This window comes from Laccaria bicolor, genomic scaffold, assembly GCF_000143565.1.
Source record: "Laccaria bicolor S238N-H82 LACBIscaffold_39 genomic scaffold, whole genome shotgun sequence".
Taxonomy (NCBI): domain Eukaryota; kingdom Fungi; phylum Basidiomycota; class Agaricomycetes; order Agaricales; family Hydnangiaceae; genus Laccaria; species Laccaria bicolor.
The window spans coordinates 349,390-363,841 of record NW_001889910.1 but is presented as its reverse complement, the minus strand read 5'-3'; the positions used below and the strand labels follow the sequence as shown (position 1 = coordinate 363,841).

The 14,452-nt window shown below is 48.1% G+C and overlaps 3 protein-coding genes across 3 annotated transcripts; 1 reads left to right on the top strand and 2 right to left on the bottom strand.

Annotated features, from left to right (window-relative positions):
• Positions 1-1,074: 1,074 nt before the first annotated feature.
• LACBIDRAFT_332231 (uncharacterized protein) lies at positions 1,075-2,744 on the bottom strand (the record flags this gene model as incomplete). Its single annotated transcript, XM_001886632.1, has 10 exons — positions 1,075-1,220; positions 1,274-1,317; positions 1,397-1,436; positions 1,498-1,553; positions 1,583-1,651; positions 1,705-1,760; positions 1,821-1,897; positions 2,286-2,318; positions 2,372-2,566; positions 2,648-2,744. The coding sequence occupies 10 exons, from the start codon at positions 2,742-2,744 to the stop codon at positions 1,075-1,077; spliced, it is 813 nt and encodes a 270-aa protein (XP_001886667.1).
• A 340-nt stretch (positions 2,745-3,084) lies between these two features.
• LACBIDRAFT_308298 (uncharacterized protein) lies at positions 3,085-5,273 on the bottom strand (the record flags this gene model as incomplete). Its single annotated transcript, XM_001886631.1, has 7 exons — positions 3,085-3,426; positions 3,476-3,610; positions 3,753-3,875; positions 3,935-4,210; positions 4,261-4,495; positions 4,551-4,833; positions 4,886-5,273. The coding sequence occupies 7 exons, from the start codon at positions 5,271-5,273 to the stop codon at positions 3,085-3,087; spliced, it is 1,782 nt and encodes a 593-aa protein (XP_001886666.1).
• A 223-nt stretch (positions 5,274-5,496) lies between these two features.
• Positions 5,497-8,676, top strand: LACBIDRAFT_308297 (uncharacterized protein; the record flags this gene model as incomplete). The annotated part of the gene is made up of 9 exons (XM_001886717.1): positions 5,497-5,677; positions 5,726-6,234; positions 6,290-6,491; positions 6,551-6,779; positions 6,833-6,965; positions 7,020-7,195; positions 7,249-7,345; positions 7,399-7,945; positions 8,006-8,676. The coding sequence occupies 9 exons, from the start codon at positions 5,497-5,499 to the stop codon at positions 8,674-8,676; spliced, it is 2,745 nt and encodes a 914-aa protein (XP_001886752.1).
• Positions 8,677-14,452: the final 5,776 nt, after the last annotated feature.

Here is a 14,452-nt window from a genome sequence, read left to right as displayed (position 1 = left end):
ATCTGAGGATCCCCCGCGTCCAGGGGGTCCGAAATCGACGAAATTCTAAGGGGTCACAGGTCACAGGGGCCAGCGACGAAACCACCAGGTCAGTCGGAAAATAAGCAAAATTGGGGGTCCTTTTTCATTAGAAATCGATTTTTCCCCCTCTAAGTCTCTCTAGCGAAGTTATCTGAACTATTTAAATTTATCTATGTACAGAGGGCTACTCCAACATTTCGACGAAATTTTCAGGCAGTCACACCTTCCCCGGTGACGCGACGAAACCAAAATTTCGTCGCGTCGGTCACAGGTCACAGGGTGCGACGAATTGATTTGATTAGTACAGTAGTACAGTATGTTATCTCTTCTGACCACAATACTATCAGCTGGCGGCGTGGTCCGAGATCTTGGGGAAATAGGCCGAATATTCCCTCTACGTTGACTTACCCACCAGTCGGCCGACCGCGAGAGATGCAGAAGACATATGGGAGAATGTGAAACACCTTGAAGATTCTTCGCGGTTCGCCGGCTTGATAGGCATGGGGTCACGAGAAGATTATTCACCTGAAAGGTGGGAGAGGAGATTGTGTGCACAAACACATCAGGAAAACACGAGGGTCGTCTTTGGGGATCTTTGAGGTCTTTGGAAAGACCTAAAGACTTCAAAGACATATAGACCGGACATCTTTCGGGAGACAGGTACATTTTCTTTCAAAGATGTGGTCATCTTTGAGGGACCATCGAGAATCTTTCAAAGATGGACACAGAGCTTTGCGAAGACGGTCTTTGGCTTTGTAAGATATCTTTACAAGTCTTTCACTTATGCTTATCATACCGAAGATGCACTAAAATCAATCTTATTCAAGCTATGTGTAAACAGTAGATACATATAAACCATCTCCATCTATCCATCTATCCAATCCATTGTGCCCCTACACACCACTTCCCGGTCAGTGCACCCAGGAGCCCGTTTCGACCGTCTGGATAAGGATGATGTGGGATGTTGGTGACGGCGATCGGATATTCACGTAGGTGGTAGGTCTGGAGATCAATGAGCACTTTGTATTTCGAAGAAAATAGAAGTACACACCCTCAAATACTCGCGTGGACGACCGGGTTTAGAGGGCATGCGGGCTTGCCACCGTTCTTGGTAGGAACAATGACAGGTCTTGATTTGGTAATGCCGTCCGAAGTGTTAGGGGTCAGTTCGAAGACGGAGTCGAGTATTATTGAACAGACTAGAAGAACTGAGTCAGTCTTGCTCAACTATGAGCGAAACAAGGTGACTCACACGGCCGGATGAAGAATGAGGGTACGCTGACACCGAGACACAGGCTGATCACTCCTTTACCTTCCGTCGCAGCGCTGGAAGTGTGGTGAGAGGGGTACAGATGATAATGGTGCGGTGACTTACGAAGGGCGAGGTTGGGAGTGGTGGAGTAGATGAGGCAGTGCTAGTGATGAGGTTCAGTAGGGCACATGGACACGTGAATGAGGCGTACGGGTTAGGTGAACTTGCAGCTGTGGGTGTAAACGTCGGGAAGACTGTCGTAGTGACCGTAGTCGTTGCGCTGAATAAAAGTGTCACGTCGAGCTTCACCACAAAAATTGGAAAGTTACAATACGGGGAGTGGAGACGTTCACGTCAATTCCGGATTGAATACATCCACTATAGTGATGTACTCTCAGCAACAGGTCGTTAGGCAAGAAGAAAAAACAGACCCTCCCGACCCCATAGATCTTAGCGACGATGCATCGAAAAAACAGTGTACGACATTCTAAAATGTATCAGATCAGCATATCAATGGTTTGATAGTGTTGGAGAGGTAACAACGAACTTGCTGGGTGCTGCCACCGTTCTTGGTAGCGAAGACGACGTGTCTTGAGATGGTCAGGAAAGGTGAACCGTGACATACTTCATTTAAGCAGAAGTAGGTGAGAAGGAATGAGAACGGGGGACGCAGCAGCAGGGGGGAGCGTATGGGTATGTCTTCCAGAATACAACGCAGCCAAAGGTACTGGGAAAACACTGATAAGTGACTGTCCACGGTACTCAGCCCCATTGAATGTGGCAAGGTGAAGGAACCATACCTGATGGCCAGTCCCTAGTAGGACTTTGACATGCCAAAGGAGATCATAAAGAGGGAAAACCCGATCAATCCCTTTGAGGGATCAAGCGATGATCAACGGTGTCCGACCATCGGCTCCATTGAAGAATGGTGTACACTTCAGTGACGAAGAATGACGATTCCTGAAACCAGTATGAGAAGGTCTTCTGCATCTCGGAAAGAATACATACGTACTTTCTCCTCGTGTAATGGTAATACACTGACAAGCTATGCTTGCGGTCGGTCGGATTGTGTGTCATGATAGACCAACGACGACGAACCTTGTTTATGAATGGGTAGATCACCTGTGAAGTTATCGGTTCCGTGAGTTGGACCCATAGAAGATGAATGGCTGGAACTTAGGTAATGGTGCGAAGTGTTGAGCTCAAATGTCACGACGTGCAAGTCCAAAGGGAAGATGGTGCTCACGTCGTCTCCATCAGTCGGATCCGCCATATACACCATTCCAAGCCCATCTTTTCAAACAATTTCAGCTTCACAACCAAACGAAACAAAAAAAAAACGAAATAGCCTCACTGTATTGAAAAACACCTCACCAACCTCCACCTCGTGACTGAACGCCTCTATTGGGGTATCGCTCAAAAGAGGAACCTCCGTCGCCTCGCGGGCTTCTGTAGCGTAGATGTAGAACATGAAAGGAGTGGGTTTTTTCGGAACCCTGATAAACTGTCATCACGCGAACACAAGAATATCGTGTTCGTGAGTTTCTGAGCGTTAGGAGAGAGAATTTACCTGAGAAGCGAGTGCTAAGCGCGGGCAGTATGGATGTGCAAGGTGGATGTGCAAGGTGGTGGTGGTGGGCCAAGTGGTGATGGTACGAAGATAAGAAATCAACGTGCACATGTGACTGAATGTTGATCGTTGATAACGCGTCACGCCCACCCTCAAGTTGGGGAAAGCTATCAAGTCTATTTATTGCTCCCATAAGTATGGGTATAGTGATTACAACGAAGTAATAAAAAAGAAAAGAGGTTTACTCGTCGTCATCAGAGACAAGTATGTATTCTTGAGCATCTTCCTCTTCTTCAGGGGCTTCACTTCCGCCAGATGATGCTGACCGCGAGCGTTTACGCTTCGGCTTGTTATCAGCTAGAATGCCAGCAATCTCTGCGAAGATGGCATCCCAGTGGTTCTTCGAGAGAGATTTGACCGTGGGCATGTACTGAGTTGCACGGCGAACAAGGACATTGACTGTCTTACCCTTCTCCGATTTCCGTTCAGTACGGTCGCCGTAGTTGTCAGCCGAGAAGTGGTTATGACTGCCCTTAGGTTCAACATACTCTCCTGTTTTCCAAGCCTTCAGGGAGTGCTGAACCTGATGTGAATGTGAATTGAGAGTTATTGAGAAATGAGTGGTGACGTACCGCTTGAAGGGCTAGGATAAATGCGCCGTATGGTTTCTCATTCTCGCCGAGGCGCTCCGGGTCGGGTACGTCCTCCCATTCTGCAAAGTGGGCAAGTGCCAGCGTGTACAGAACCAGTGGATTTTGGAGTCGTCCCTACATATCATTTAGTGTGGTCATATATGATAACATATGCATACCTTCTTTATAACCTTTCCAGTCTCGTCATTGATATTCCACTCTTTCCAGAGGAAGGATAAGTCGGGGGTTCTCCATCCGATGTCAGGGAAAATTGAACCCAGTCAGCAATAACTTGACTGTCGTCAAAGTATTCGGCCTGATCAACTTCAATGTACCTCTTCAGCGCTTCGGCAGCCTTGGTAGCAAACCCATTTCGCCAGTTATTCAAGCGATAACTAATCTGCATGTTTAGATGTCACATTAGAATGGTACAAGATGCTCAACGAATATATGACTCACCAGCGGACCCCACGGATCGGTTGGGGCATCCTGAATGGTGTACTGGGCGGAACCGTAAATCTTGTCCACAAGCTCCTGGACTTGTTCCTTTGAAAGGCCCTCCCAAGGAGGAAGCGAGCCTGCGAGACCCTTCGCGAGAGGGACTAGCTGGTTCGTAAATACCTCTGATGTCCCCTTTGGAAGGTGTTCAAGCTTCCATTTTCTTCCGCTTCCACCACGGGCTTCACGTTGCGTGCGAGGGGTAGACGACACCACTTCTATTTTCAGGGTGGATGACTGGATTAATCTATAAGCTCGTTGTTTACATGAACGAAAGAGATACGCACATATTGGCTTGGACCCCGTTTCGACCCTTTGTCCTTCACAACGACTGACCGCTCCACTTCATCATCTTCATCGTCGCCAACCATCCCTCCATACCGTGCCAGTGAGTCGTCATCGTCCGTTTTGGTAGCCGGCCCAATCGATTTTGCTTTGATAGCAGAGTCCCAGCCAGCACGAAGGCCTGAAGGTGGCTGGTTCGACTTTTTAGGTTTCTTGGCTAGAGGCTGAGGGCTTCGGCTTCAAAAACAAAGATTAGTGCAGCTGATAGGTGCATAGATTCTATGGAACTGACCTTGGGCTCCGCTGACGACGTTTTGATTGTTCAACAGCAGCTTGAGATCCTGAGGTGGGAGCGGTGGTTCGAATGGCTGCAATCTCACGGCGTCCAGGTTTGGCCTTGTTGCCTTTCTTGGACGTAACTTCCTTTTCACTCCCATCCTCATCCTCATCCTCGCTCCCCACCTCATCTTCATCGCTGCCCTCTTGGTCTTCTGGCTGGTACCGATCCTTATCGCTACCATCAGACTCCATGCCATCTGGCAGGATTGTTGCATTTCGAGCCGCCCGAACTGGTCCTAAAAATCAATCGGTGAGAGATGCTTCCCAAAAAGTGTCACATAGACATACGCCGTGGCAGAGCTGAGTCTTGAGCATGACCAGGTCCACCAATCTCATCCTCAACATCAATTTCCATAGGAGGAGCAGGTGTAGGAGGAGCAGGTGGTCGGAAACTGGCAACTCGTGGCTTGCGAACATTCGATTGGGCGATACGTTGAAGGTCCTCTTGGCGCTGTTGGTCTTCAATCTCAGCCACATTCTTCATGGCTATCTCCTGGTTTCGTTCCTTCTCCTGCTTATCGACTGCTTGCTGATCTCGGATGGCCTGCATTTCTGCAGGTGTACGGCGTGGTTTAGGCATGTCGACAACACCCGGGCGAACATCTTTATTCTTCGCGCGAGTAGAAGGTCGACTAGGAGCGAAAGGCGGAGGGAGCGGATTTTTACTAGGAGCCATCGTGGTGACTGTTATCGACGAAGGTGTGTTTGCTTGATGGTTCAGTTTGGCTCCATCCTCATTTGCTTCCGTCAACAAGGTTGATTACGAACCCAGTTGAAATTTTAGAGGTTTACTTAGATCCACCATGCCCCGTTCCTTCAAAGTTCGCTACATTCCTTGCCCTGTCCAGTCTTGTACTCGTCAATTTACAAATCGAGGGGGTCTTAAAAACCATATCCGAATGCACCGTACGCCACAGGCAAATCAAAATCTGCCGGCACATCAGCCACCTGTGAACGATGACATTGTGGTTGACGGTATCGAAGAAGGTGCCCCGGCGCTGGGTCCAGAACATCAGGATCACCCTCCGAATCCTGAAAAGGTCGCTAAAGAGACGGTGACTTACCATCCCTTGATTAATGGTACGCCGCCTCACCTTTACTCCTAAAAAAAAACTGACAGTTACTTAGGCCTTCCATGCGATGGGCAAGGCAATTTTCTACCTGAAGGCGCACCGCCTCCGCCCTGGGAGGAGCGTGCTGATGACGACTTCAGCACTTTCAAGGATGCTGCGGCGTTTGAGCTCGCCGACCTTCTTTTCCGACGAGACCAGATGTCTGGCACCAACATCAACGATCTTCTTCAGATCTGGGCATCAACTCTTTCTCAGGATGAGGATCCCCCCTTCGCGAGCAAGAATGAGATGTACAATGCCATCGATGACCTGGATCTTGGCGGGGCACCATGGAAATGTTTCACTGTGAAGTACAACGGTGTGATCGAAGAGGGTGATGTGACCTCGTGGAAGCACAAATCCTTTGAGGTCTGGTATCGCGATCCTCGGACAATCATGCATAACCAGTTGGGAAACCGAGAGTATGCCGATGAAATTGATGTTGCTTCAAAGGATGTGCGTGATAAGGATGGCCAGCGACGGTTTTCGGATTTTATGTCTGGAAATTGGTCCTGGCGACAATCAGTATGTTACCTAGTATAAATATTCGTCTGTCGGGTACTAAACTTGGTTCAAATAGGACGAGATAGCCAAGGACCCCAAAAATCATGGATCAACTTTTTGCGCGACCATCCTCGGAAGTGATAAGACCACAGTCTCAGTCGGAACGGGCCACAACGAATATCACCCTGCGTATATATCCAGTGGGCTCGTTCACAACAATGTTCGACGTGGTCACCGAAATGCAGTGACGCTTCTAGCCTTTCTTTCAATTCCGAAAAGTAAGTGACCCTCAATACACGAGCCTACCATTAAAAAAAAATAACTTCGTGTTATCTAGCTGATAAGGAGCATGAAGACAGCGCCGAGTTTCGGAAATTTCGCCGTGCTCTCTTCCATGGATCACTCAATCAAATTCTCCAGCCTCTGCGGGAATACATGGAGACGCCTGATATTATCCGTTATGGCGATGGATATTATCGACGCACAATCTACGGAATTGGACCATACATCGCGGATTACCCCGAGCAGGTTTTGTTGGCATGTGTCGTGCAGGGTTGGTGCCCAAGGTGAGCAATGTCCTGATTCTCGTACCACTATTTCTCTTATTGTTGTTCTATAGATGTGATGCTAAATGGGACAATCTGGATGACAACATTGCGGGACGGCGCTCTCACGCACTAACATGCTCTCTTGTTGATGCGCTGGATAAGAACTCGTTATGGCATGACTATGGCATCGTTAGCGACATCATGGTATGTTATATCTCATTATTATACTCCTGACTGCCCTCACTGTGTGTTCCTTAGCCGTTTACCCATGGCTTTCCTCGTGCAGATATTCACGAGCTGCTATCACCAGACCTTCTCCACCAAATCATTAAAGGAACGTTCAAAGATCACTTGGTGACTTGGGTTACAGCTTATATCAATCTTGAGCACCCTCCCGCTGAGGCCAGACGGATTCTTGCCGACATTGACCGACGGTAAGTCCAGCTAATTGCTTTTTTAGCGATGATGACTGACCCAACACTTTTAGCATTGCCGCGGCACCCTCATTTCCCGGCCTTCGTCGTTTCCCTGAAGGCCGTGGATTCAAGCAGTGGACGGGAGACGATTCAAAAGCGCTTATGAAGGTATGTAATATTTTGCCAGCTGTTCTGACTCTCTTTCTGACCTGTAATCCCAGGTTTACCTTCCTGCCATTGCGGGCCACGTTCCTCCGCAAATGGTGCGCGCTGTAAGCTCCTTTATGGAGTTTTGCTACCTCGTCCGCCGTAACGTCATCACTGAGGGTGACATTGTTGCCATTGATAATGCTGTCGCCAAATTTCACGTTGAGCGCAGCATTTTTGACGATGTTCGCCCTGATGGGTATTCACTACCCCGTCAACACTCACTTGTTCATTACACATTCCTTATTCAAGAGTTCGGGGCACCGAACGGTCTTTGTTCATCGATAACCGAATCAAAACACATTAAGGCCGTTAAGGAACCATGGCGAAGATCGAGTCACTACGAAGCACTAGGGCAGATGCTTGTGACGAATCAACGTTTGGACAAGCTAGCTGCTGCCAGGGTTGACTTTCAAGCACGTGGTATGCTTGACCAGCGATTGGGACCACCGGACCTGCCACCAGATCTGCCGGCCAACAATCTTCAGGACGAGGAGGATGACGATGGAGGTGCGGTTGATGGCGATATTGATAGTGAGGTGATTCTCGCACAGATCCCCAGTGAGTCTTGAGGATAGTTTTCGTTTCTCCACGATCTCTGATTGCCGCATTACTGTTCAGTTCGAAATCTTCCTCTCACGGTTCCAGGTCTCAGTGTTCATCTCAATATCCCTCACCTTCCAAACCTTGTTCGCCGCTTCCTTTACGAACAACTGGTACAAGTTGACACAGACGTCGAGCTCGACGATGTTCCACTGTCAGATTGCCCTGTTCTTACCAACACCACGAAAATCCGCATTTTTCCTTCCGCGGTTGCCATTTATTATGCCCCAAGTGACTTGTCTGGCACAAGGGGCATGTTTCGTGAACGTATTCGAGCTGTCGACTCTTGGCGGCGTGGTCCTGCGAGACATGATTGTGTTTTCGTTCAACATGATCCTGACAAACCAGGTTTCCGTGGGCTGTACGTCGCGCGGGTACGCCATTTCTTTTCCATTCGTCACAACAAAACCCACTTTCCATGTGCATTGGTCTCCTGGTATTCAACTATTGGTACCACGCCGTGCGCAGATACTGGAATGTGGAAGGTCGAGCCCGATTTTGATAATCTGGGTAATTCAGCTATGTCGATCATTCATCTCGACAGCATGGTGCGCGGCGCACACCTCATGGGTATTGCAGGTACTACCCGAATCCCTCACCACCTAACGTTCGACCGCAGCCTCGATGCTTTCCAGGCATTTTTTGTAAACAAATATATAGACCACCATGCACACGAGTATGCCTTTTAATTGATATGTATGAATAAAATAACTTAAGTATGGATTGCCCTGTATGCAAAGAGTGGGAAAGAACATATTTTTACGTATCCAAAAGGAAGGTGGAAGAAAGTTGAGGTGTCTCGAAAATCTATAATGTCAAGCTCATTCCAATCTTATATATTGGAATGTGCCTTGGTACGTTGTAAAGCCACTGTGGTGTAATGGTCTAAAGGGCTGCCTTCTGTGTATAACGTCTGGTGTGCCTGATTCCTGAAACCCTGTGTTCAATCCAAGGCTGGGGCAAAAATTCCTGCAACTTTTCATTCCACAAAACCTGTGCTAAACACATCGCAATCTTTTATTCCAGAGGCATGTACACTTCATGTATGTAAATTGACAACAATTTCCTCCCAAAAAAGATGGCCCTCGCAACCAAAGACGTTGAGGTAAGAAAGATTTCGCAACCAAAGATGTCAAGGTAAGAAAGACAGACCATTCAACTCAAAGACTTGAAAGCCTCACCTTATATTGTAGAGATTCGTACTCAAAGACAAAGACCTTGAAAGACCTTCTCTGCAAAGACATAGCTCTCAGAGACGTCGTTCCCTGAGATGAAGACACCAAAGATCACCCTTATGTTTTCCTGATGCATGCGGCCGATTAGACGTTTCTGAGTGGTTTCCAGGTGACAACCGCTTCGATGCAGGTCAATTAAGGAGCTCTTGGGAGCTCCGACGCCAGCTAAGTCGACGAGGGTGAAGTGTAAGGAATACTAAATACGATCCATTCACTTCAGCAAAAGGCATCTTAAGGCAACTGCAGATAAAATATAACGACTAGCTCACAGATAATCCTTGGATCACAAAAACCAAGAGTTACATATATACTATGAAAGCTTCACACTCCGCTGTCGAGGCTTTATTGCGTGTCTTGAGAGTCCACCGAATTTTTCGTCTGGGGCTCGATTAGGGCTGCGCACCGTCCGTCTGACGGACACGGTCGTCTAATCGACGGGCGTCGACAGGGGCGGTTCAACCAGCAACCGTCCGTCTGGGTCACCCAAGCAGAAGCAAACGGAGACGGACTGATATAAAACGGCCGTCAACGGATGTAGACGGACGTCAATTGTATTGACGTCGACAAATTTCAGTGATACATAGAATAAATAATATTACAAAGGTAAGTATTGAAAACAATTGTTACTATCTAGTAGCGTAGGGCGGCATTTGTCTGTGCTTGTGTCGTGGAGACTTGCACAATGTAATAAACACATGAGTACTGATTACAAAGTACATGCAAAGCAGAAATTTACTCAATACCTACCTACTACGGTCCACGATGAGATCGATTTTTCGGTCTTGGTGAGTGCTTTTGCTGAAAATTTTCATTCCTAGTGATAATTAGAAATAATAATAATAATTACATAAGTATCCGAAATTTTAAAAACCAACAGGGGCTGCACGTAAATGAAGAAATATTTGAAGGACAGGTCGCCGGTTTCAGAAAAAAAGTTCACGGGGTACGTGGGTGTTGGAAGGCGATAGCGGCCTTGGTGCAATTCTCATTTCAGACTCCGCATATGCGGTGACGCCCGTCAACCCCGTTAACGCCCGTCACTCAACGGAAACAGACGGCCTTTCCCCGTACGTCTACCGTACGTCAGGAGACTTGCGACAGGCCCAGACGGTACGGTGACGGTGCCCGTCTGACGGACCCGTCTATCCGTCTAAGACGGACACGGTGAGCAGCCCTAGGCTCGATCTTATCGGCACCCTAACAGCGCGCGGGGCCGGACTCTTATGGAGTCGGAAGAGAGCTCAGGAAGGTTCTCGCCTGGGTCAAGGGCACATCAGAATTTTTAACTACACTTGGTTTCTTCGACGTACCAGATTTATAATAGTCGCTTCTCAATGGTAGTATGGTACAAAAAATGGCCCAACCAAATCACTAAATGTGTGCTGAGCCTGGAGCGTATGAAGCCTGCAACGCCTTGGAAGTAAGTCCACTACCAACTGAAAAAAGACTCATTGTTGCTGACCTTTCCCCTCAAGGTTTCCGCCTCTCTTTTTAGCTTTTGGAGTCAATTTGGACGTGCGGGGTCGGAATTGACTCCGAATTGATGATCATGTCCTTGCTTGGTCCGTGCGCTGATACCAGCCACGCGCATCATTTTTTAACATGTTGATCAACTCTCTCAAAATCTTTTGGCAACCTCTCGTACCCTTCGGATCTGCAAATCTCTACTTTTCAGGCAAATGGAGGCGGTTCAACCTGATGAGCTCGGAATCGGCTTGAGGGAGTCCCTGTCCTAAGTCTATCTGCCATCTTAACCTCGGGCTCTAGATTCAAACCCAATCGGACAATGCGACTTCAGGTACGTCTTACCGCACCAGTTAACAGTGGAGCACTATTCACTCTCCACGAAAGGAACGATAGGGCGCTCGTGGTACTTCTGTCCTTGACTAGTTTGATTACACACAGGGATCATCTTTGTAAAACGAACTGACGAAAGACGGTAAGTCTTGTCATTGGACACAACAGGGTATTCATTGCTCATAATAAGCTCGCGGTATTCAAGGATTAATTTATAATCAATTACGCGGCATTTTGGCTTCTTATACGTTTTAGGTATTGCACCGCTGCGGTCCGCGTGCAACAAGCTCTCGTTCAAATTCCTATTAAACCGACTAAGTTGAGCTGTTCGCAATCTCAGTACGGCTCCTCTGCTCTTGAGTTTTACGCCGCCATGCTCTTGTTGCTACATGCCATATTCCTTCCTGTGCGTTTACTTTCTGACCTCCCTAATTCTCAATTTTTCATCTCAATTTAGGTCGTCATCTCAGCTGCCGAGTCGACGGCTGTGATCAAGACAAAAGAAAATGTTGACGGGCCCCTTGTGGGGTGGAAGGCCGTAGGATGCTACACGTAATCTGTTTTCCGTGGCCGATTTTTTTAATCTGAGTTGACAAAATCATTGCTCAGCGACTCTTCCACAAGCCGTACACTGCTTGGAGCTTCTACCAATACTTTGACAATGACAATTGCGGCTTGTAACGCCTACTGCTCGGCAGGAGCGTATAGTTATTCTGGTCTTGAGTACGGGCAGGTTCGCCAAGTTTTCTTTCTGGTTGATGTCAACAATCCAATTAACATTTTTCCAAATAGGAATGTTGTACGTGCTCAAACATGATCCTCGCATCTTTTTAAATTGGCAGCCGAATGTAGATTGCGGCTACACGATCCAGGAGACGGCTACCACCGTTGACGCTTCCGAATGTAACTATCCCTGTGCTGGTGATTCCGGCTCATTATGCGGTGGGCAAAACAGGGTATTCATTTACTATAACGGTACACCACCCCCGCAGAACAATCCTGTTGTGGGGGACTGGACGTACAAAGGGTGCTTCACGTACGTTCTTTTACCTCTTGTGTAATCTCCGCTCAACTCTCGCGTCGTTCCAGGGATAATCGTGTCACGCGTTCGCTTCACAAGAAGGTTGACATTCAAGGCGGCGTCACAGTCGAGAAATGTGCATCAGAGTGCAAGGCCAGTAATTATGGGATCTCCGGGACGGAGTACGGGATTGAATGTTGTGCGTATCTGCGTCTGTACTTGATTTTTACCGGTATTCTTGACGTCTCTACCTCAAAGGGTGTGGTGAATTTCTCGAGGGTGGGACCAAAACTCAAGATGGCGATTGCGGAATGACTTGCGAAGCAGACTCCACAGAGTTTTGTGGTGCCGCGGATCGTCTCACCATTTATCAGGATACCCAGGCGGCGCAGGTTGACTCTCATCATTGCCTCCAGACAACGCGTTCCAATTTTACGCTGGTTGCGATTGGGAAACAGTTAGGAAGCAAGGCAATTCCTGTGAAGGTTATTGACGTCAACACCGTGCCTCTTGTGGGGTACTCTATTCTTTCCGTGCGTAAAGGTTGTTCAGATGACCCCAATACCGTATTGATATCTTTTTAGGCTTGCACTACCTGCTTCAGCCTTTGGACTTCTATCAATTTGGAAGACAGAGGTTTATACCCAGTGTCCGCAACAAACCCCAATTTGAAGTCAACTTCGTGGTCACTTCCGGAAGGTGGTTCTCCGACTTTTATCTCCACCCAACTACCTCCGCCTGCGTATGGCGGTTATTGCACCACTGTAAGGCAATCATACTTGAAGGCTCCTCTATCATCGGAGCTGATGTGTCCTGAAGGAAAACCCATTGAACACGGATGGTCCACTGCTTGGGCCGCTTATTCTCGCAGGTAACCATAACCCCGATCAGTGGGCTCTCTGCCCCAATATCACGGCCAATGGAAGATTGGATGTGGTTTGGTCGCCAACGGTCAACAATCCACATTACGACAGACGAAGCTGTCAGGATGTATACCTACAATTAGTTTAAGTATTGCTTAGTTCGTTGTCCGTACAACGTGGGATAAAACTATTGAGAAACCCCCTTTCCGCAGAAACCCCCCACTCAAAATCTTTGCTTCTCTGGAAACCCTATTTCTCTTCGGTCAAGGTCCGGCAGTCACATGATCTATGGCCTTCAAAGCTGTATTAGTAATATTTCTAACAAGTCACGAGTCTACACAATCGCTTTCAAGAAACGTTCTTCTGCTGCCTTTGCTCACACATCCATTGCGCAACCATTTGTCGGACACACCCGCCTTGCTAGGAGACTACCCGCCATGCACAAAGGAGATCATTCATTCTAGTAAGAATTTCGTCAACCACTCTGCGTTGAAACGAAGTCGAACTTACTACTTTTCATGAAGCAATTGCGCAGTGATAGAGTCAGTCGGACAAAAAAGCTTTGATTACGGCCCAATAGAGGCACATCAGGTGTGTTGTAATGCACTGACAGAAATTCTCCATCTAAATACCACAGCTCGCCGTTTACTGCCCCTAAATACAGACGGCAAAGCTGCGCCAATCCTAGTACTTTTCTACCAAGGCTGGCTCATTACTGGATCCCCCTCTTTGCCCCCTTCCAACCTCGTATACAACAACCTTTACACTTACTTCTCGAAGCATCGCTACCGTCATACCCGATTACCGTCTCGTCCCAGGCATCGCTCACCCTCAAGAATCCGAGGATGTTCATGACGCGCTCGCTTGGGTTGTTCAGAATCTCGCTCCTCTTGGGGAGGAGAAGTCCACCCATATGCTCATCCTCGCTTACTCAGCGGACAGCGAACAGGATGGCCACGTCTTCGCGCGTGTGTTCGCATCATCCCCTGCGGCGCACATCATACGAGGCGTGGCGTTTATGGATGTGCCATTTGAGATATGCCTATCGAGTCAAGCCTTATGCCGTTGCCGAAACGTATCACGGGGATCGAAACACAATAGCTCAAACACGATTGTGTCCCGTTTGGTGACACGGTCCACATTACCTACTCGTGTACAGTCACCTCAAGGGTGTCCCTCGTTTGCGCGAGTCAACCGCTGTGTTCTTGGTCTGCCTTTGGGATTTCGAGCTGTTCCTGGGTTTGAACGGCTGTAAGCAGTGGGCCCAGGGCAGCTTGCGCCTCATGACAGACTGTGTGTGCTGATATCGCCTCTGTTGGCGTTGGCTGGGTTGTTGGGCTCCTCGTGGACTTGAAAGGGTTAGATAGAAGGGAACCTGACGCTGAAGTATCAACTGTATTTTCGGTGCAGCCGGAATGGATTTCGTTTGCGAGGGTAATTGTTGGTATGTTTTGTGTATCGAGGTTGTTATTTCAATACCACCTGGACTCGCACCAGCATTACCATGGCGGCTTTGCATCATGAGGATGCTGCCTTCCGGGAACACCCT